Here is a 16,208-nt window from a genome sequence, read left to right on the forward strand (position 1 = left end):
GTCTATCTTGGAAAATGTTCCATGTCCACTTGAAAAGAATGTATATTCTGCATTAGGGTGAAAGCTCTAAAAATAATCAATTAAATCCACGTTCTGTAGTGTGTCCTTTCAGACCACTGTTGTCATGTTGATTTTCTGTCTGGAAGATCTGTCCATTGGTGTCAATGGGGTGTTAAAATCCTCAACTATGAATGCATTACAGTCAGTCTTTCCCTTTATGTTGGTCAATGTTTGCTTTCTATATTTAGGTACTCCTCTGTTGGTTGCATAGAAGTTTACAAGGGACACATTGTCTTGTGAGATTGATCCGTTTATCAATACGTAATGTCCCTCTTTGTCTCTTATTAAAGGCTTTCTTTTAAAGTCTGTTTTGTCTGATATAAGTATTGCTACTCCAGATTTTTTATTCATTTCCATTTGCATGAAGTATCTTTTTCCAGACCTTTATTTTCAGTTTGTTTGTGTCTTTCAATCTGAAGTGGGTATCTTATAGACAATATGTGTCTTGTTTTCTTATTCATTCACCTACCCTGTGTCTTTTGATTAGAGCATTTAATCCATTTACATTTAAAGTGAATATTGTTAGGTGCATAGCTATTGCCGTTTTATTATTCATATTTATGTTCTTTATTTTCCCCACCTTCTTCTTCTTAAAAAAGTTCTTTTACTATTTCTTGTAATACTGGTTTGATGGTGATGAACTCCTTTAGCTTTTTCTTGTCTGGGAAACTGTTTATCTCTTTTTCAGTTTTAAATGATATTCTTGCTGGATAGAGTAATCTTGGATGTAGTTTCTTGCATTTCATCACTTTGAATATTTGCTGCCAATCCTTCCTTGCCCGCAGAGTTTCTGTGAAAAATCAGCTGACAATCTAATGGGAGCTACCTTGTAAGTAACTAGTTGCCTTTCTCTTGCTGCTTTTAGGATTCTCTCTTTGTCTTTAACCTTTGCCATTTTAATTATAATGTTTCTTGGCATGACCCCATTTGGGTTCATCTTGTTTGAGACTCTCTGTGCTGCCTTGGCTTGTATTTCTATTTTCTTCACCAGGTTGGTAAAGTTTTCATTTTTTCTTTCTTTCTTTTTTTTTTCCTTCTGTCGGTCTTTTAAAACTTTTAATAAAGCACATGTTTCCTAAGGCTGGCCCTCATACTCTTTCAGCACTTTCTGGCCTGAGGCCCTAACCCAGGTTCTCCACATTATGTCAGAAGGTGCCATCAGGGGGAGTACTCATGAGCTGCAGTCAGGGGGGAGAAGTCATCCCTGTTACCATGGTGGGATCCCCTCCATTTTCTAAGTGGCCAGGCAGGACCTGAGGCAAAGACACAGGCCCCAGGCCAGTGTCCTCTGACCAGCAGCAGCCCAGCAGTTCTAAATTCCTTCCATGTGTCCCTGTGTGCTAGAAGAATATTTTCTCTGTGCCATGTCATGAAAAGGATTGAAAATCACTGAATTGAGGGAATGAAATGACTTCAGCCACAAGTTTTTCTGCCAGAGAACCACTTCTACATGCTTTTGAAGCTGGAGGTCAGGGTCTGAAAGGCAGTGCTTCTCCAAAGGAGTACTACATGCACCCATCCGCCCACTCACTCACCAGGCACCAGGCCCCATGCTGGATGCCAGATACAGAGTGGTGAACAAGACACACTCAGAGGGTGGATTTGGGGGACTAAGGCCCGCGGTAGCACATTCCCTATAGATACCCAGCATTTAACAGTTGTACTTGGATCTGAAACGGATCCCTACCCCTCCCAAAGCTGCCCAGTTGGCCTAGGCAACATTTCGGAAAAGGACACTGGGTAGAAATGTAGCCTGAAAGGGTAGTGGGAGGTAGGTCTGGCCTACCCAGGGCCAAAGGTCAGTGGACAATGGAAATGGTCTGGTCAACCACAGCAAAGACCCGGAAGAGGGGCCAAGGGAAGGACGTGTGGTGGGTGTGGAGCACCGTGCCTGAGGCCAGCTCATAGAGTAGCAGCTTCTGGGCCTGCAAGTCCAGCTGGGCTGGGCAGTGCAGCAGGCCCAGGGGTTTGCGCTGCCCATCATATGAGAAACGGATCTGGTTGTAGTGGGAAGAGAAGTTGTGACCCAGACAAGAGTCCCTGCCAGAACCTTTGTGGGGCAGCCGGCCTAAGGCCACACCCACAACTGTTCTGCACATTCACCATCCAGGTGTGTGGCCCAGCCTGGAAAGAAGTGGTGGACAGGGCACTGGGCCAGTGGTCAAAGCGCTCTAAGTCATCTGCACAAGCCTTGGACTTCTTGGCATTGAAGGTCAGGGTCCTTTGATCATCTGACAGTTGCAGGAAGGGGCTGACAGCCCTCTTGTTGATAGGCCCATCTTCCGTGCCTGAGAGGGACCCAAAAACTGCTGTTGCCCAGAGTTGGGTCAGTAGTAGGCTCCAAATACACTCCTGATTCAAGTTTAACTTTTTCAACTCCTGGGGATTCAAAATGCCCTCTGTTTCCTCGGTCCTTTCAAAAATCTCCTGCTCCTTTGAATCAGCTGGAAGTCATAGGTACTGGTGTGCATGTCCACCAGGCTGGTGTGGATGGTGTGCAGCTTCTATAGTACCTCGGCCCAGTGTACTCGCTGTGTCAGGACATTCTGGTGGGCCCGCTCCTCTTCACCATGACCCCATTCCAGCATCCACTGCTCCTCAGTCTCATGCATACTTCTCACCAGACTCAACTACCGATGACTAGATTCCCGCACTGCGTTGGCTGTGCTCACTGCTCTCTGGTTCTTCTCTGGCAGACCTCGGCCACATACTTGCTGATGCTGGCACTCTGTAACTGCAGCCTCACACTGGTCCACAATCTTGTTCCGCAGCTCTTCTGCATGCTCCTCGGCCTGGTGGCTGCAGTATCCCTGCAGTGGCCGCCCAACTCCGTGCAGGCGGCACACAGCAGCTGTCGCTCCAGCAGCAGAAGCAGCTTAGAGCCTGGCTGTGCTCGGGGCAGAGCGGCCCCGGCTCGGACCCCGGTCCCGGCTCCAGCCCAGGCCCTGGCTCCGGCCCTGTGCTCTCTGCAGACATCCATTATTTCTTCAAATACTCCTAGGTTTTCAATCCCTTGCTTTCTCTATTCTCTTTCTGGCACCCCTATGATGTGATTGTTGTTAAGCTTGATGTTATTCCAGAAGTCTCTTAAATTATCCTCATTTTTAAAAATTCTTTCTTTGTTTTGCTGTTCCGATTGGGAGTTTTCTGCTACCTTGTCTTCCAAATTGCTGATTTGGTCATCTGCTTCATCAAATCTGGTGATTCCTTCTAGAGTATTCTTCATTATTGTAGCGTTCACTTCTGACTGATTTTTATAATTTCTGTGTCATTTTTTATGCTTGCTATGTTCTTATTGAAGTTCTCACTAAGTTCCTTGAGTGTCCTTATAATCATTGTTTTGAACTCTGTGTATCTGGTAGGTTGCTTGCCTCCATTTCATTTAGTTCTTTTTCTGGAATTTTCTCCTGTTCTTTTATTTGAAGTCATCTGTGCCGGGTGCTCCAAGAGTGTCCCTTGTATGGGTTGTGTGTGTCCTCTTGTTACAGTTGAGCCTTGAATACTCTAGGCATGTCAGTGGATAGGATTGACCCTCAGTCTGACTGGCAGAGTGGGATTTGCCCCAACAAGTTCTGGTGCCTGTTGAGACTGCCCTTTGGGTATGCCACTTGTGGGGCTAATATGGTTGTGCTTTGCTCTGATCTGAAGCCAACCTCCACATATGTTGGCTCTGGCACCTCTTATGTGGGGCTCTGGTGCAGGCCCAGGTCAGCCACTGCCTGTATCCAGCTGGGGACTACCTGTAGGAACTGCAGAGCAATCTGTGGTTGGCTGCTGTTGGTACTGGACCTGAAGGCACGTGGGCAAGGCCACTCTACCATCTGAGGATGACTGCCTTCAGTACCAGGCCTGGGGTGGCTCAGCAAAAAGCCTAGGGCACCATGAGGTCTGTTGCTGCCTGTTGGCTCCCATAAGGCTCAGCTGCTGATAGAGCTCTGTGCAGTATGTGAGTTGGATGAGGCAGGGTCTCAGAGTTGCCAGGGTGGTATGATCGGTGTTCGCCAGGTTAATGTAGATTCTGGTTTGGTGCCAGTGATGAACCTGGAGTTGCTCAGCAAAAGTCTCAGAGCACACTGAGGCCAGCTGCCACCTGCCTGGGGTCCGTGGACCCCTGAGAGTTGTCCTGGAAAGAATTCACTGTGAGTAGGTCTGGCTGCTCATGGAGAAAGCGCCTCCAGCATTGGGTGAGTTGGGTGGAGTGGTGTCCCAGGGAGTCACCAGGGTGGAATGAGCAGAATTCAGGCCAATGCAGATTCAGATTTGGCCATGTGGGGTGGGCTCAACACAGGAAGGATGGTGCCTGCCTGCTGCACAGGAGGAAGATTCTCCCTAGGGAAAATGGCAACTGTCCCTCCAGTCCTTGCCCAGAAGCCACACAACTCAGTCTTTCCCTGTATGTTTCTGCTGCTTCCCCAGTCACTATCGCTCAGCTGTAGCCCAGGGAGAGTGCCTGTGAGCGAGTGAGTCTGTGAGGGAGCCCTATACGAGGTTGTCTGGTTTCCTGCATCCTTCCGTCTCACCCAGATAGTCAGTATCCCCACTGTTTTTCACAGCTAGATATGAGAGATCCTTTTCTTGGTATCGGTACGCAAGGCTGGGAGCCTGGTGTGGGACTGGGGTCCCTCACTCCTCCAGAAGGGACCTCCAAGGCTGAGATATCCCTCCCAATTCTTAACTGCCACATGCAGGTAAGGAGCAGCATCTCCACATCTCTGCCCATTCTACATCTCGGCCCCTCCTACCAGTCTCGACAGGGCTGCTTCTTTATATTCTTAGTTCTAAAACTTCTGTTCATCTAGACTTCAGATGGTTCTACAGGTTGATTGTTCTATAATTTAGTTGTCGTTTTAATGTGGTCAAGGGAGGAGGCAAGCACAATGTTTATCTACTCCGCCATCTTGAATCAGCTTATCTATAATATTTCTCCCGTTGGCATTTTAAATCTCCACCTAGGGATGTGTTTTTTATTATGATAAGGAGGAAAAGTTAACTATAGGACAGCTCTTTTAACTAATGTGGATGCGCGGCTTTAGGAACTTTCTGTGGGCCTTCTTATAATACTCCTGTGATTATGGTTCTATCTGCTCATTGTTTCTTACTGGCTGAGGGATGTGACTTAAGATTGTTTTCCCCAGCTGCCAGCTCTGGCTATGTGACTACCAACCACATAATTATTTTGCTGCTCAAATTGTGTAAGATTTGCACAGTTGGAGTGTCTTCCAGCTGGCAGCCATGTCTTTGTGACATGTCACCATTATGTTTTGCTTTGTTGATTAGTTCCATACTTTCTAGTATCATAAGAGGCTCCAGACTCATTTTGTACTTAAGATTATTAGCACTTGCCCAAGAATCAGCCATTTCTCCAACGAGCCCTGGTACCTTACATGAAGGAAAGGTCTTCGAGACCAAGATCTGGGTGCTTGATGTGCTGAGAGGGTTCTCTGCTTCTTGGCTGAGGACTTTTTTTGTAGTTAGTCTCCAGAGGTAGAGATAACCTTGAACCTGCTCCAGTGTTCATCACCCAATCTTTCCAAAGTCGCTGTTTGGTGTTTCCCTAAAGTTTATAACCAGGATATTTGTTAGCAAGGAAACTGCATTCCCTTGTTGCCAAATTCCCTTCCTATTTAACTGTCATTTTAGCTTTTCGTTCTTTCTTTCAGTTGTCAGCCTTGGTTTTCTTGGTGAGGCTGCCTTTGGTAAAAGGAAATGTAAAATGTTAATCATATCCTCCTAAGAGATTCTTTGAAGTTTCATGTTTTCACTGTTGCCTTGGGTAGACACCATAATGGAGTAGTGATGAAAAACCCCAAATGGAGATTTTCCCTTTCTGAATTTCCACACTTTTATAGACTGAATGTTTGTGTTCTCCCAAATTCATATATTGAAGCCTTTTCCTCCACTGTTAGGAGGTGGGGACTTTGAGAGGCGATTAGTTCACAAGGGTGAGCTCGGTGAAAGGTATTAGTGCTATATAAAAGGGACCCAGAGAGTTCTCCCATCCCTCCATCACTTGAGGACATAGGGAAAGATGGCTGTCTATGAACCAGGAAGCTCTCAAAAGACATTGAATCTGCTGACACCTTGATCACGGACTTCTAGCCTCCAAAACCATGAGAACTAAATTTCTGTGATTTATATAAGTCCCCAATCTGTGGTGTTTTTGTTATAGCAGCCCAAATAGACAGATACATACCAACCCCTAACAGAGGTCCCCACCATTGCCTGTCGGTAGGCGGGTCTTCAGCCCCCGTCATGTGTCGCTTACTCAGGCCTGGCTTGTCACCCCAGGCAGCGTGCTGGCACCACTGTGCTCTCAGATGTTTTCCAGTGCTGCTGTTGAAATTACACCCTCCCCCTGCTTTCCTTCATGAGCTTGCTTCTCTCTTCTAACTAGAAGAGAAGGAAAGCCTCTGCACATCTAGAGTGCTCAGACCCTCCGTGCTGTAGTGTGTGGGCAGTGGGCTTGTTGCCTTCTCTTGCTAGTGCAGTAGTGCCCTCTGACCACCTTGGCATCCACAGGCACCCAAATAAACAGGCGGGACATGTGAACACAGACACCCTCCTTCTCCGGGGGAGATGTGAGGACAAGCCAGTCACTGCCCTCCAGGAACAGTTTCAGGAAGACTAGGTTTATTCAACAAGAAGTGCCTGGAGAAAAAATTCAGATAGGATTAGAAATCAGAAATGGAGTCCTGTGGGTATGCTGTGTCTGGAGCCCTGAGTCCTCTCCATATGGCCTTAGCTAGTGTTGGCTTCCCCCAGGGTGAGTTCCCTAAAAGGAGAAGCCAGTAGAACCTGTGCCTTTGGAAGATGTGCCATCACTTCCGCCATCTTCCAGGTCGGGCAGTCACTGGCCTGCCCGCAGTCATGAGTGGACATGGCAATATGCACATTCACGGAGCTGGCTGTGGACCATCTGGTAAAGTGGGCTGTAAACTCTGCTTTTTCTAGCCCTTTAAAAATCAGGTGACTGAATGTGTTTGCTAAGATACATTTCATTCAAATGTGGTCAAAATTATACTTGTTGCAAAAGAGACCCTTTGAAGTTTTCATGCCTCCCCAAATAACCCCTCTTCCCCTGACATACCTACTTGCCAACTACCTTACCTCCTGTTTGACACGATCATCTCTGCTCTGTGGCCTGGGATCTGAAGCACTCAGTATCCCCTTTGGTCGTCACTCGCTACAGAACCCTTTGCAAATGCAACAGCAGCTGAGGAACAAGCCCCAGGACACGTCCCAGGGTACATCCAGGGTATTGCTGTCTCACGCTCACGTTGCAGCATCGTTGTGGTTTTAAACAAAGTACACTGTAATTTCACATGTTGGCAGTTCTCTAGTTTTTTCTACATTTCTCCTCAATTTTTACTCCACTTTTTTTTTTCTGAACCCCTTCTATGTATCCAGTTGTAGAAAGTTGCGCCAGGCATAAGCAAGTCAAGAGATGACCTTTGCTATTGTTTCCTTCACCATATAGTTAGGAATGTAGGATACAGCTTAAGTATCCATGCCACAGCAGGCTTTGTTGCTCCCTGAGTGGCCCAGTCTCCATGCCAGTGGCTTGTTGGGCTGAGTGGCCAAAGCAGCTGGAGAATGTGTCTGGCTCTGCCCCACAGGACCTACAGGACCAAAATGACGAACTGCAGGCTGCACTGGAGGGCCTGCGGGCATGGTTGCCCCAGAGTTGGCACAGCTGGCCCCATGCACAGGCAGACAGACAGTTGCTCCCTAGACATGGCCGAGCAGGTAAGAGCGCCGTCATGGGAGGTGGCAGTGGTGTGCTCCTACTATGTGCAAGGGGTGCTGGTGGCAATGGGCATCTATCTACCTCTGCTACACAGGCTTCCTTAAGGTCCAGGCAATGCAGTGGTGGGTGGGCTGGCTTCACAACACATCAGGGTCTGGCCTATCTTCCAGGTGGTCATGAGCCCCTCAGACCGCCGCATGTAGGGGAAGGGACTATAACCCAAGGCCAGAGGTGGACACAACACCCAGAGCCCTGACAAAGGTTGAGGAAGTTGAGGGTTTTACTAATTGGATAGAAATGGTGAAGGTTAGGATGACCTTGACATGACTGCAGGGTTGGTACATCCCAGTGGCCCTTCTGTGTTGTGAGGAGGTCCAGGGGATCCAGGCAAGTATTCAGCATAGTCCGGATACACTCTAGATGGTCATCTAGAGAAGGGAAGAGAGGAGAAGCTGGGGGTGAGTCGTGGTCTGGTCTCAGGTCTGTGATAGCTCTTACGAAGGGAAGGAAGACACAAAGTCGTATAAATGGTCCCGGACCCCCTGGTATTCACAGAGGCCTTGTGTGGACCGAGGCAGACACGGCCTGATGTTTACAGCCTGGGCGAAGTGGATGGTATCATCCTCAGGCTCTGAGGTGGGAATGACTCGGAAGTGCCCCCACCCACTCTATGCAGAGCTGCATGCTGAAGGTGTAACTTGAAAAGACCAACTTTTCGTGCTTCCTAATTCAGCCCATACATTTGGGGTGAGCTCCAGGCCCTGAGAGGCCCTGAGGACCTTTGTTTAAATGTTCATGGCTCCTTCTAGAGATAAGTGGGGGTTCAGATGCCAGAGCTGTCCTTGAGTTTCTACGGTTCTTTTAGGAGGAGTGTGGTTTTGGCTGGTTGCTACTCTTCCTGGTGGTTGTATAGGGCAGATGCCATGCAGGTTCACATGGTGCATGCACATGGCTTCGTGCTTGCTGCTGCCGGCGGGGGCCGTGGTGACCACAGGATGCTCCAGCGAACCTGACTGCCTCCAGCGATCATACATCATGGCAGCTGCAGCCCCTCAGAGAACATCTACTCTGAGTTCTGTTGGCCCTGAGGTCCCTGAATCTGTCACATTTTTTCATGGAAATTAATTTGGAAAATGGAAGATAGTAAGCTTTAGGAGATGTGTCTTTTCCTCTTACTTTCCCAGTCCCTGGTCCAGCACAGATGAAAGAAACCCTAGCAGTAGCCAAAACCCACATTTTCAGTCAATCCTTTGGTGTGCCTCCCAACATGCACAATGTTGGAAATGCCTGGCACCCCAGGAGGGCTGGGAGAGCTTGTGGGCTCACAGGTATCTCCTCAAAATGAGCTGCCCATATGTCTGATGTTGTCGGTGAGGAGAATCTTCTGGAACAAAGTATCACTTCCTGTGATTTCTCAGAACCTTCACTCTGCAAGTATTTCACTCCATGCCTGACTTATCTTTTGAAACCCCACATAATTTGTATGATGTATATGCCTTGTCATAAAATACTGACTGCCACAGAGCTCTGTGCTACGGATCACACTTTTTTCTGTCTTTTTAGTCCCTCTGTGTATCTGGGTCAGGGAACACAATTTAGGGTGCATTAACTTTACCATGTATGGCATCTTTTAGAGAATTAAAGGGCCTGACAAATCTTGCAGGGAACCTCTTGGAGTAATCTATGTTCTGGCTAAGACTCAAAGTGCTGATTTCTCAAGAGCTCCAACTTTGAGAATGAGGCATAACAAACAGACCGTTTGTGGAAACCTGCGAGGAGCACTGAGTTCTTCTCACAGAAGGTGCCTGTGAAAGGTTGTACTTTGTCATTTGGTGGTGCAAGAAAACTGGGATGACTACTCAGTGCTGTCCAAATGTCAGATGGGATGGTTGGGAACAGACCCCATGGCGTCCTTGGCAGGACATAAACAGAAATGTCCTCTTGTTTGCAGGCATCATCTCCTCTGTGGGTGATTCCACTCCAGTGAGTATAGAAACGGAGATAATGATGGAGCAAGTGAAGGAACATTACCAAGACCTCAAGATCCAGCTAGAGACTAAGGTCGGGGGGGCATGATGGAGGCCACAGGGAGATTCGGGTGCTTCCTGCTGCGTGTCGGAAAGCTTTTCTCGCTGTGCTGATGGTTGAGCACGCGGGCATCTGCCTACAGATTCCCCTGCTCTGTAGAAAGCCCACTCAAGGGAGGAGAGTTTGTAGGGAAAGGGAAGTAAAATTGACGTTCAACCTCAAGCCCTCTTTGGCGGGAAGTGGGAGAGAATGGGGTTATGTGTGTCTGGAGTGTCACAGGTGTGCTGCTGAGGCCAGACCTCCCTGCTTGCTCTGCCACTGGGGAATCATTCTAAGCTGAAATGACTCTGGGGCTTGCCCTTGGTGAGGTACTCTGTGGCTTCATGGCGAGGACGACCCTGGCCAAGTCTGTCTTCTCAGATCAACATGTCTCCCGCTCTTTTATTAGACTGTGGTGGGTTTTGTTAAGGGACAGTGTCCACCTCTGTCTTGCAGTCATGCCTGTGGGTTCCCTGAGTGCATTAGCTGGAAACGCCTGCAGTAACCTTGCCTACCCATAGCTGAATAGTATTCCTTCCCCCCGGGATCTCCAGGGTGTTCAGAGCCGCTCTGCTGGTCTCGTGAAGGCTCCCTTTTCTCTCAGTGTTGTCACAACCTCTGTCCTCCTCATGCTGCCAGGCCAGGGACCTGGCCCCTCTGGCCCCCGGCTTCTCTACCCCACCTGCTGGAACTGCTTCACGGGACTGATGGAAGGTTACGGGGATAACTAAAGCCTGAGGCCACCTGGGCCCTTGGGGGAGCCTTAGACATTGTTGGCATGGCTGTCCCTGGCACCTCATCAGATCTGGGCCACCTGATCTTTGACTGTACTGCTTGGCAGCCTCATACTTCTGTGTTGTATTGTCAGAAAGTTATTTTGGGGACCTCCTGATCGATATTGCTCATGTTTATTTTCTCAGGTAAATTTCTATGAAAGGGAAATTGAGGTGATAAAAAAAGACTTTGCAAAGGAGAGAAATGAAATGGAACAGGCTTTCAAGCTTGAGGTCAGTGTACTGGAGGATCAGAAAGCTGACCTGGAGACACTCCATGTGAAGTCTCAGGAGGTCATCCGAGGCCTGCAAGACCAGCTCCAGAGTGCAGCCCTTGGCCCTGAGCTGGAGAGGAAGTTCGAGCTGGAGAAGGTGGAGATGGAGCAGTGCTACACGCAGGCGCTGTCTGGCCTGGCCCAGCGGCTAGCCCAGGAGAAGGACCAACTGGAGGAGGAGCTGCATCGGAGGCATCAGCACAAGCTACAGCAGATGAGGTCCAGTGCCACGTCCATTCTGGATTTCACGTCTAGGGTTTCTTGCCAAGCACCAAAATTTACAATTGAATTAGGCAAACTGTTCAGAATGGCAGTACCTATTAACTAGGTGGTTTTTCTCAGGAAGAGCATTGAGAAAAATAGGTCACCATTTAAGGATTTTTACTTTAAATTTAAAATGCGCATTAACTAGAGCTTAGGCAATGAAACAGTTTATTTTTTAGAATTTTAACTCATTGTTTATTACCTTCTCTCTCAGACTTGTCTGGTAGCGAAGGGCAGTATGTTCTTCATCGTTTAATATCTTGTTCTAATTTTCTGGGATATGGTGTTATAGCCCATGAGGAGATGGAAAAAAGATTTAAAAGCCCTAAAACAATTTGGGTTAGTGAGATTCTTTTTTTTTTTTTAATTTCTTGGGGTGACAATTGTTAGTAAAATTACATAGATTTCAGGTGTACAATTCTGTATTACATCCTCTATAAATCCCATTGTGTGTTCACCACCCAGAGTCAGTTCTCCTTCCATCACCATATATTTGATCCCCCTTACCCTCATCTCCCACCCCCAACCCCCCTTACCTTATGGTAACCACTAAACTATTGTCTGTGTCTATGAGTTTTTGTTTCTCATTTGTTTGTCTTGTTCTTTTGTTGTTTTTGGTTTATATACCACATTTCAGTGAAATCATGTGGTTCTCTGCTTTTTCTGTCTGACTTATTTCACTTAGCATTATACTCTCAAGATCCATCCAAGTTGTCACAAATGTTCCTGTATCATCTTTTCTTACCGCTGAATAGTATTCCATTATGTATATATACCACAACTTCTTTATCCATTCATCTATTGAAGGACATTTTGGTTGTTTCCATGTCTTGGCCACCGTAAAGCTGCAGTGAACATTGGAGCACACGTGTCTTTATGTATAAATGTTTTCAGATTTTTTGGGTAGATACCCAGGAGAGGGATTGCTGGGTCATATGGTAATTCTATTCGTAATATTTTTGAAGAACCTCCACACTGCCTTCCATAACGGCTGCACCAGTCTGCATTCCCACGAACAGTGTATGAGGGTTCCTTTTTTCCCATAGCCTGTCCAACACTTGTTACTATTTGTCCTGTTGATGATAGCCATTCTGACTGGGGTGAGGTGATATCTCATTGTGGTTTTTATTTGCATTTCTCTGATGATTAGTGATGTTGAGTATTTTTTCATATGTCTATTTGCCATTTGTATGTCCTCTTTGGAGAAATGTCTCTTCAGGTCCTCTGCCCATTTTTCAATTGGGTTGTTTTTTCGTTGTTGAGTTGCATGAGCTCCTTGTATATTTTGGATATTAGCCCCTGATCGGAGGAACTGTTTGCAAACATCTTCTCCATTCAGTTGGTTGCCTCTTTATTTTGTCGATGGTTTCTTTTCCTGTGCAGAAGCTTTTAAGTTTCATAGAGTCCCATTCGTTTATTTTAGCTTTTACTTCCCTTGCCTTTGGAGTCAAATTCATAAAATGCTCTTTGAACCCAAGGTCCATAAGTTTAGTACCTATGTATTTTCTATGCAGTTTATTGTTTCAGGTCTTATGCTTAAGTCTTTGATCCATTTTGAATTAATTTTGGTACATGGTGACAGATAGGAGTCCAGTTTCATTCTTTTGCACGTGGCTATCCAGTTCTGCCAGCACCATTTATTGAAGAGGCTGTCGTTCCTCCATTGTATGTTTTTTGCTTCTTTGTCAAAAATTATTTGTCCATATTTATGTGGTTTTATTTCTGGGTTCTCAATTCTATTCCATTGGTCTATGTGTCTGTTTTTCTGCCAATGCCATGCAGTTTTGATTATTGTAGCCCTGTAGTATAAGCTAAAGTCAGGGAATGTGATACCTCCAGTATTGTTCTTTTTCTTAAGAATGCTTTGGCTCTTAGGGGTCTTTGTGGTTCCAAACAAATCTGATGATTTTTTGTTCTATTTCTTTAAAAAATGCCATTGGGATTTTGATGGGGATTGCATTAAATGTGTATATTGCTTTGGGTAATATGGCCATTTTAACTATGTTGATTCTTCCAATCCATGAGCATGGAATGTCTTTCCATTTCTTTGTGTCTTCTTCAATTTCTTTTAAAAATGTCTTATAGGTTTCAGCATATAGGTCTTTCACATCCTTGGTTAAGTTTATTCCTAGATATTTTATTCTTTTTGCTGCAATTGCAAAAGGAATTGTTTTTTCTATTTGTTTTTCTGAGATTTCATTGTTAGTATATGGGAATGCAATGGACTTTTGTACATTGATTTTGTAGCCGGCAACTTTACTGTATTCGTTGATTGTTTCTAATAGCTTTTTGGTGGAGTCTTTAGGGTTTTCCATATATAGCATCATGTCATCTGCAAAGGGTTACAATTTAACTTCTTTATTCCCAATTTGGATGCCTTTTATTTCTTTCTCTTGCCTAATTGCTCTGGCAAGGACTTCCAACACTATGTTGAAAAGCAGAGGTGATAGGGGACAGCCCTGTCGTGTTCCTGAACGTACAGCAAAGGGCTTCAGTTTTTCACCATTAATTATGAGATTAGCTGAGGGCTTGTCATACATGGCCTTTATTATGTTAAGGTATTTTCCTTCTATACCTATTTTATTAAGTGTCTTAATCAAAAATGGATGTTGTATCTTGTCAAATGCTGCTTCTGCATCAATTGATATAATCATATGATTTTTGTCCTTTATTTTGTGTATGTGATGTGTCACATTGATGGATTTGCAGATGTTGAACCATCCTTGTACCCCGGGGATGAACCCCACTTGGTTGTGATGAATAATCTTTTTCATACATTTTGTAGTCGATTTGCTAGAATTTTGTTTAGGATTTTTGCATCTGTATTCATCAGAGATATTGGTCTGTAGTTTTCTTTTTTGTATTGTCCTTACCAGGTTTTGGTATCAGGGTAATGTTGGCTTCATGAAATGAGTTAAGGAGTACTGTCTCTTCTTCAATTTTTTGGTATTAGATCCTCTTTGAAGGTTTGGTAGAATTCACTAGTGAAGCCATCTGGTCCCCGGACTTTTGGTTTTGGGAAAGTTTTGGATGACTGATTCAATTTCATTACTTGTGATCGGTCTGTTTAGATTTTCCAGTTCTTCATGGTTCAGCCTAAGTAGGCTATATGTTTCGAAGAACTTGTCCATTTCTTCTAGGTTATTGAATTTGGTGGCATATAGTCCTTCGTAGTATTCTTGGATGATCCTTTGTATTTCTGTAGTGTCCATGATAACTTCCCCTTTTTCATTTCTGATTTTGTTAATTAGTGTCTTCTCTCTTTTTATCTAGTAAGTCTAGCCAAGGGTTTCTCAATTTTGTTAATCTTTTCAAAGAACCAGCTTTTTGTTACATTAATTTTTTCTATTGTTTTTTCTCTATTTCATTTAGTTCTGCTGTGATTTTTGTTATTTCCTTTCTTCTGCTGACCTTGGGTTTCATTTGTTCTCCTTTTTCTAGTTCTTTAAGGTGTAACATGAGGTTATTTATTTGGGATTTTTCTTGTTTCTTGAGATAGGCCTGTAATGATACAAATTTCTCTCTTAAAACTGCTTTTACTGCATCCCAAAAATTTTGTTAGGATGTATTTTCATTTTCATTTGTTTCTATGTATCTTTTGATCTCTCCTCTAATTTCTTTTTTGACGGGTCGTTCTTTAAAATTATGTTGTTTAATCTCCCATGTATTTGTGTTTTTTCCTGGTTTCTTTTTGCAGTTGATATCCAATTTCAAAGCCTTGTGATCAGAGAATATGCTTGGTATCATTTCAATCTTAAATTTGCTGAGGCTGATTTTATGTCCCAATATATGGCCTATCCTTGAGAATGTTCCATGTACACTAGAAAAAAATGTATAGTCTGATGTTTTAGGATGAAGTGCTCTATATATGTCAGTTATGTCCATTTCAGCTAATTGGTCATTTAGGGGTGCTATTTCGTTATTTATTTTCTGTTTGGATGATCTATCCACAGCTGTCAATGATGTATTTAAGTCCCCTCGTATAATTGTGTTTTGGTCAATTTCTCCCTTTAGTTCTGTTAGTAGTTGCTTGGTATATTTCGGTGCTCCCTGATTGGGGGCATAAGTATTGAAGACTGTTATGTCTTCTTGTTGTATAGTACCCTTTACCATTATGAAGTGTCCATCTTTGTCTATTGTTACCTTTTTCACCCTGAAGTCTGTTTCATCTGATATCAGTATGACTATACTTGATTTTCTCTGGAAACCATTTGCTTGGAGTGTCAATTTCCACCCTTTCACTTTAAGTTTATGCTTGTCCTTGTAGCTGAGATGTGTCTCTTGGAGACAGCATATTGTTGGGTTTAGTTTTTTGATCCAATCTGCTACTATGTGCCTTTTTATTGATAAGTTCAGGCCATTTACATTTAAGGTGATTATTGATATGTGAGGATTCCCTGTCATTCTATCTTTAGTTTTCTGGTAAGGTTGTGTCTCCATTGTTTCTTTGCCTTTTTGTTGTTGTCTATTATTTCTGTGTGGTGGTATTCTATGATGTTGCCCTCTGTTTCTTCTTTTATTACAGTACATATATTTCAGTTTGGGATTTTTCTTGAGTGGTTACCCTTAAGTTTATGTAAAAGAAAGTATGATACTTAGAGTATTCCATTTTCTTCAGCACGCTTACTTTCTCCATACCCATATTCCGGTTCAGGCCTTTACTCTCCCCCTTTTTATGTTTTGGTTGCCACAAATTGTACCTGTTGATGGTGGTCGAATAGCCTCCTTTAGTATTTTCTGTAGTGCAGGTCATGTATTAGAAAATTCCCTCAGCTTCTGTATGTCTGGAAAGGTCTTTATTCCTCATTCATATCTAAAGGATATCTTTGCTGGTTATATTATTCTTGGCTCATAATTTCTCTTTTTCAATAGTTTGAATATTTGGTTCCACTCCCTCCTGGCTTGTAGAGTTTCTGCTGAGAAATCTGATGATAATCTAATGGCCTTTCCTTTGTAGGTTACCATCTTCTTTTCCCTGGCTGCCTTGAGGATTCTTTCTTTGTCGTTGATTTTAGACAGCTT

General features: G+C 44.5%; 1 protein-coding gene and 1 pseudogene across 1 annotated transcript in view; one reads left to right on the forward strand and one right to left on the reverse strand.

Moving 5' to 3' along the window:
- The window catches only part of NINL (ninein like), a 178,995-nt gene that overhangs the window by 121,511 nt on the left and 41,276 nt on the right, over positions 1-16,208 (forward strand). Inside the window, exons 14-16 of the mRNA XM_033095566.1 lie at positions 7,677-7,806; positions 9,759-9,868; positions 10,795-11,141. Of these exons, the coding sequence (XP_032951457.1) occupies positions 7,677-7,806; positions 9,759-9,868; positions 10,795-11,141 (587 nt within the window). The remainder of the gene's footprint in view (positions 1-7,676; positions 7,807-9,758; positions 9,869-10,794; positions 11,142-16,208) is intronic.
- Positions 1,860-3,036, reverse strand: LOC117016336 (B box and SPRY domain-containing protein-like; annotated as a pseudogene).

This window comes from Rhinolophus ferrumequinum, chromosome 23 (assembly GCF_004115265.2).
Source record: "Rhinolophus ferrumequinum isolate MPI-CBG mRhiFer1 chromosome 23, mRhiFer1_v1.p, whole genome shotgun sequence".
Classification (NCBI taxonomy): domain Eukaryota; kingdom Metazoa; phylum Chordata; class Mammalia; order Chiroptera; family Rhinolophidae; genus Rhinolophus; species Rhinolophus ferrumequinum.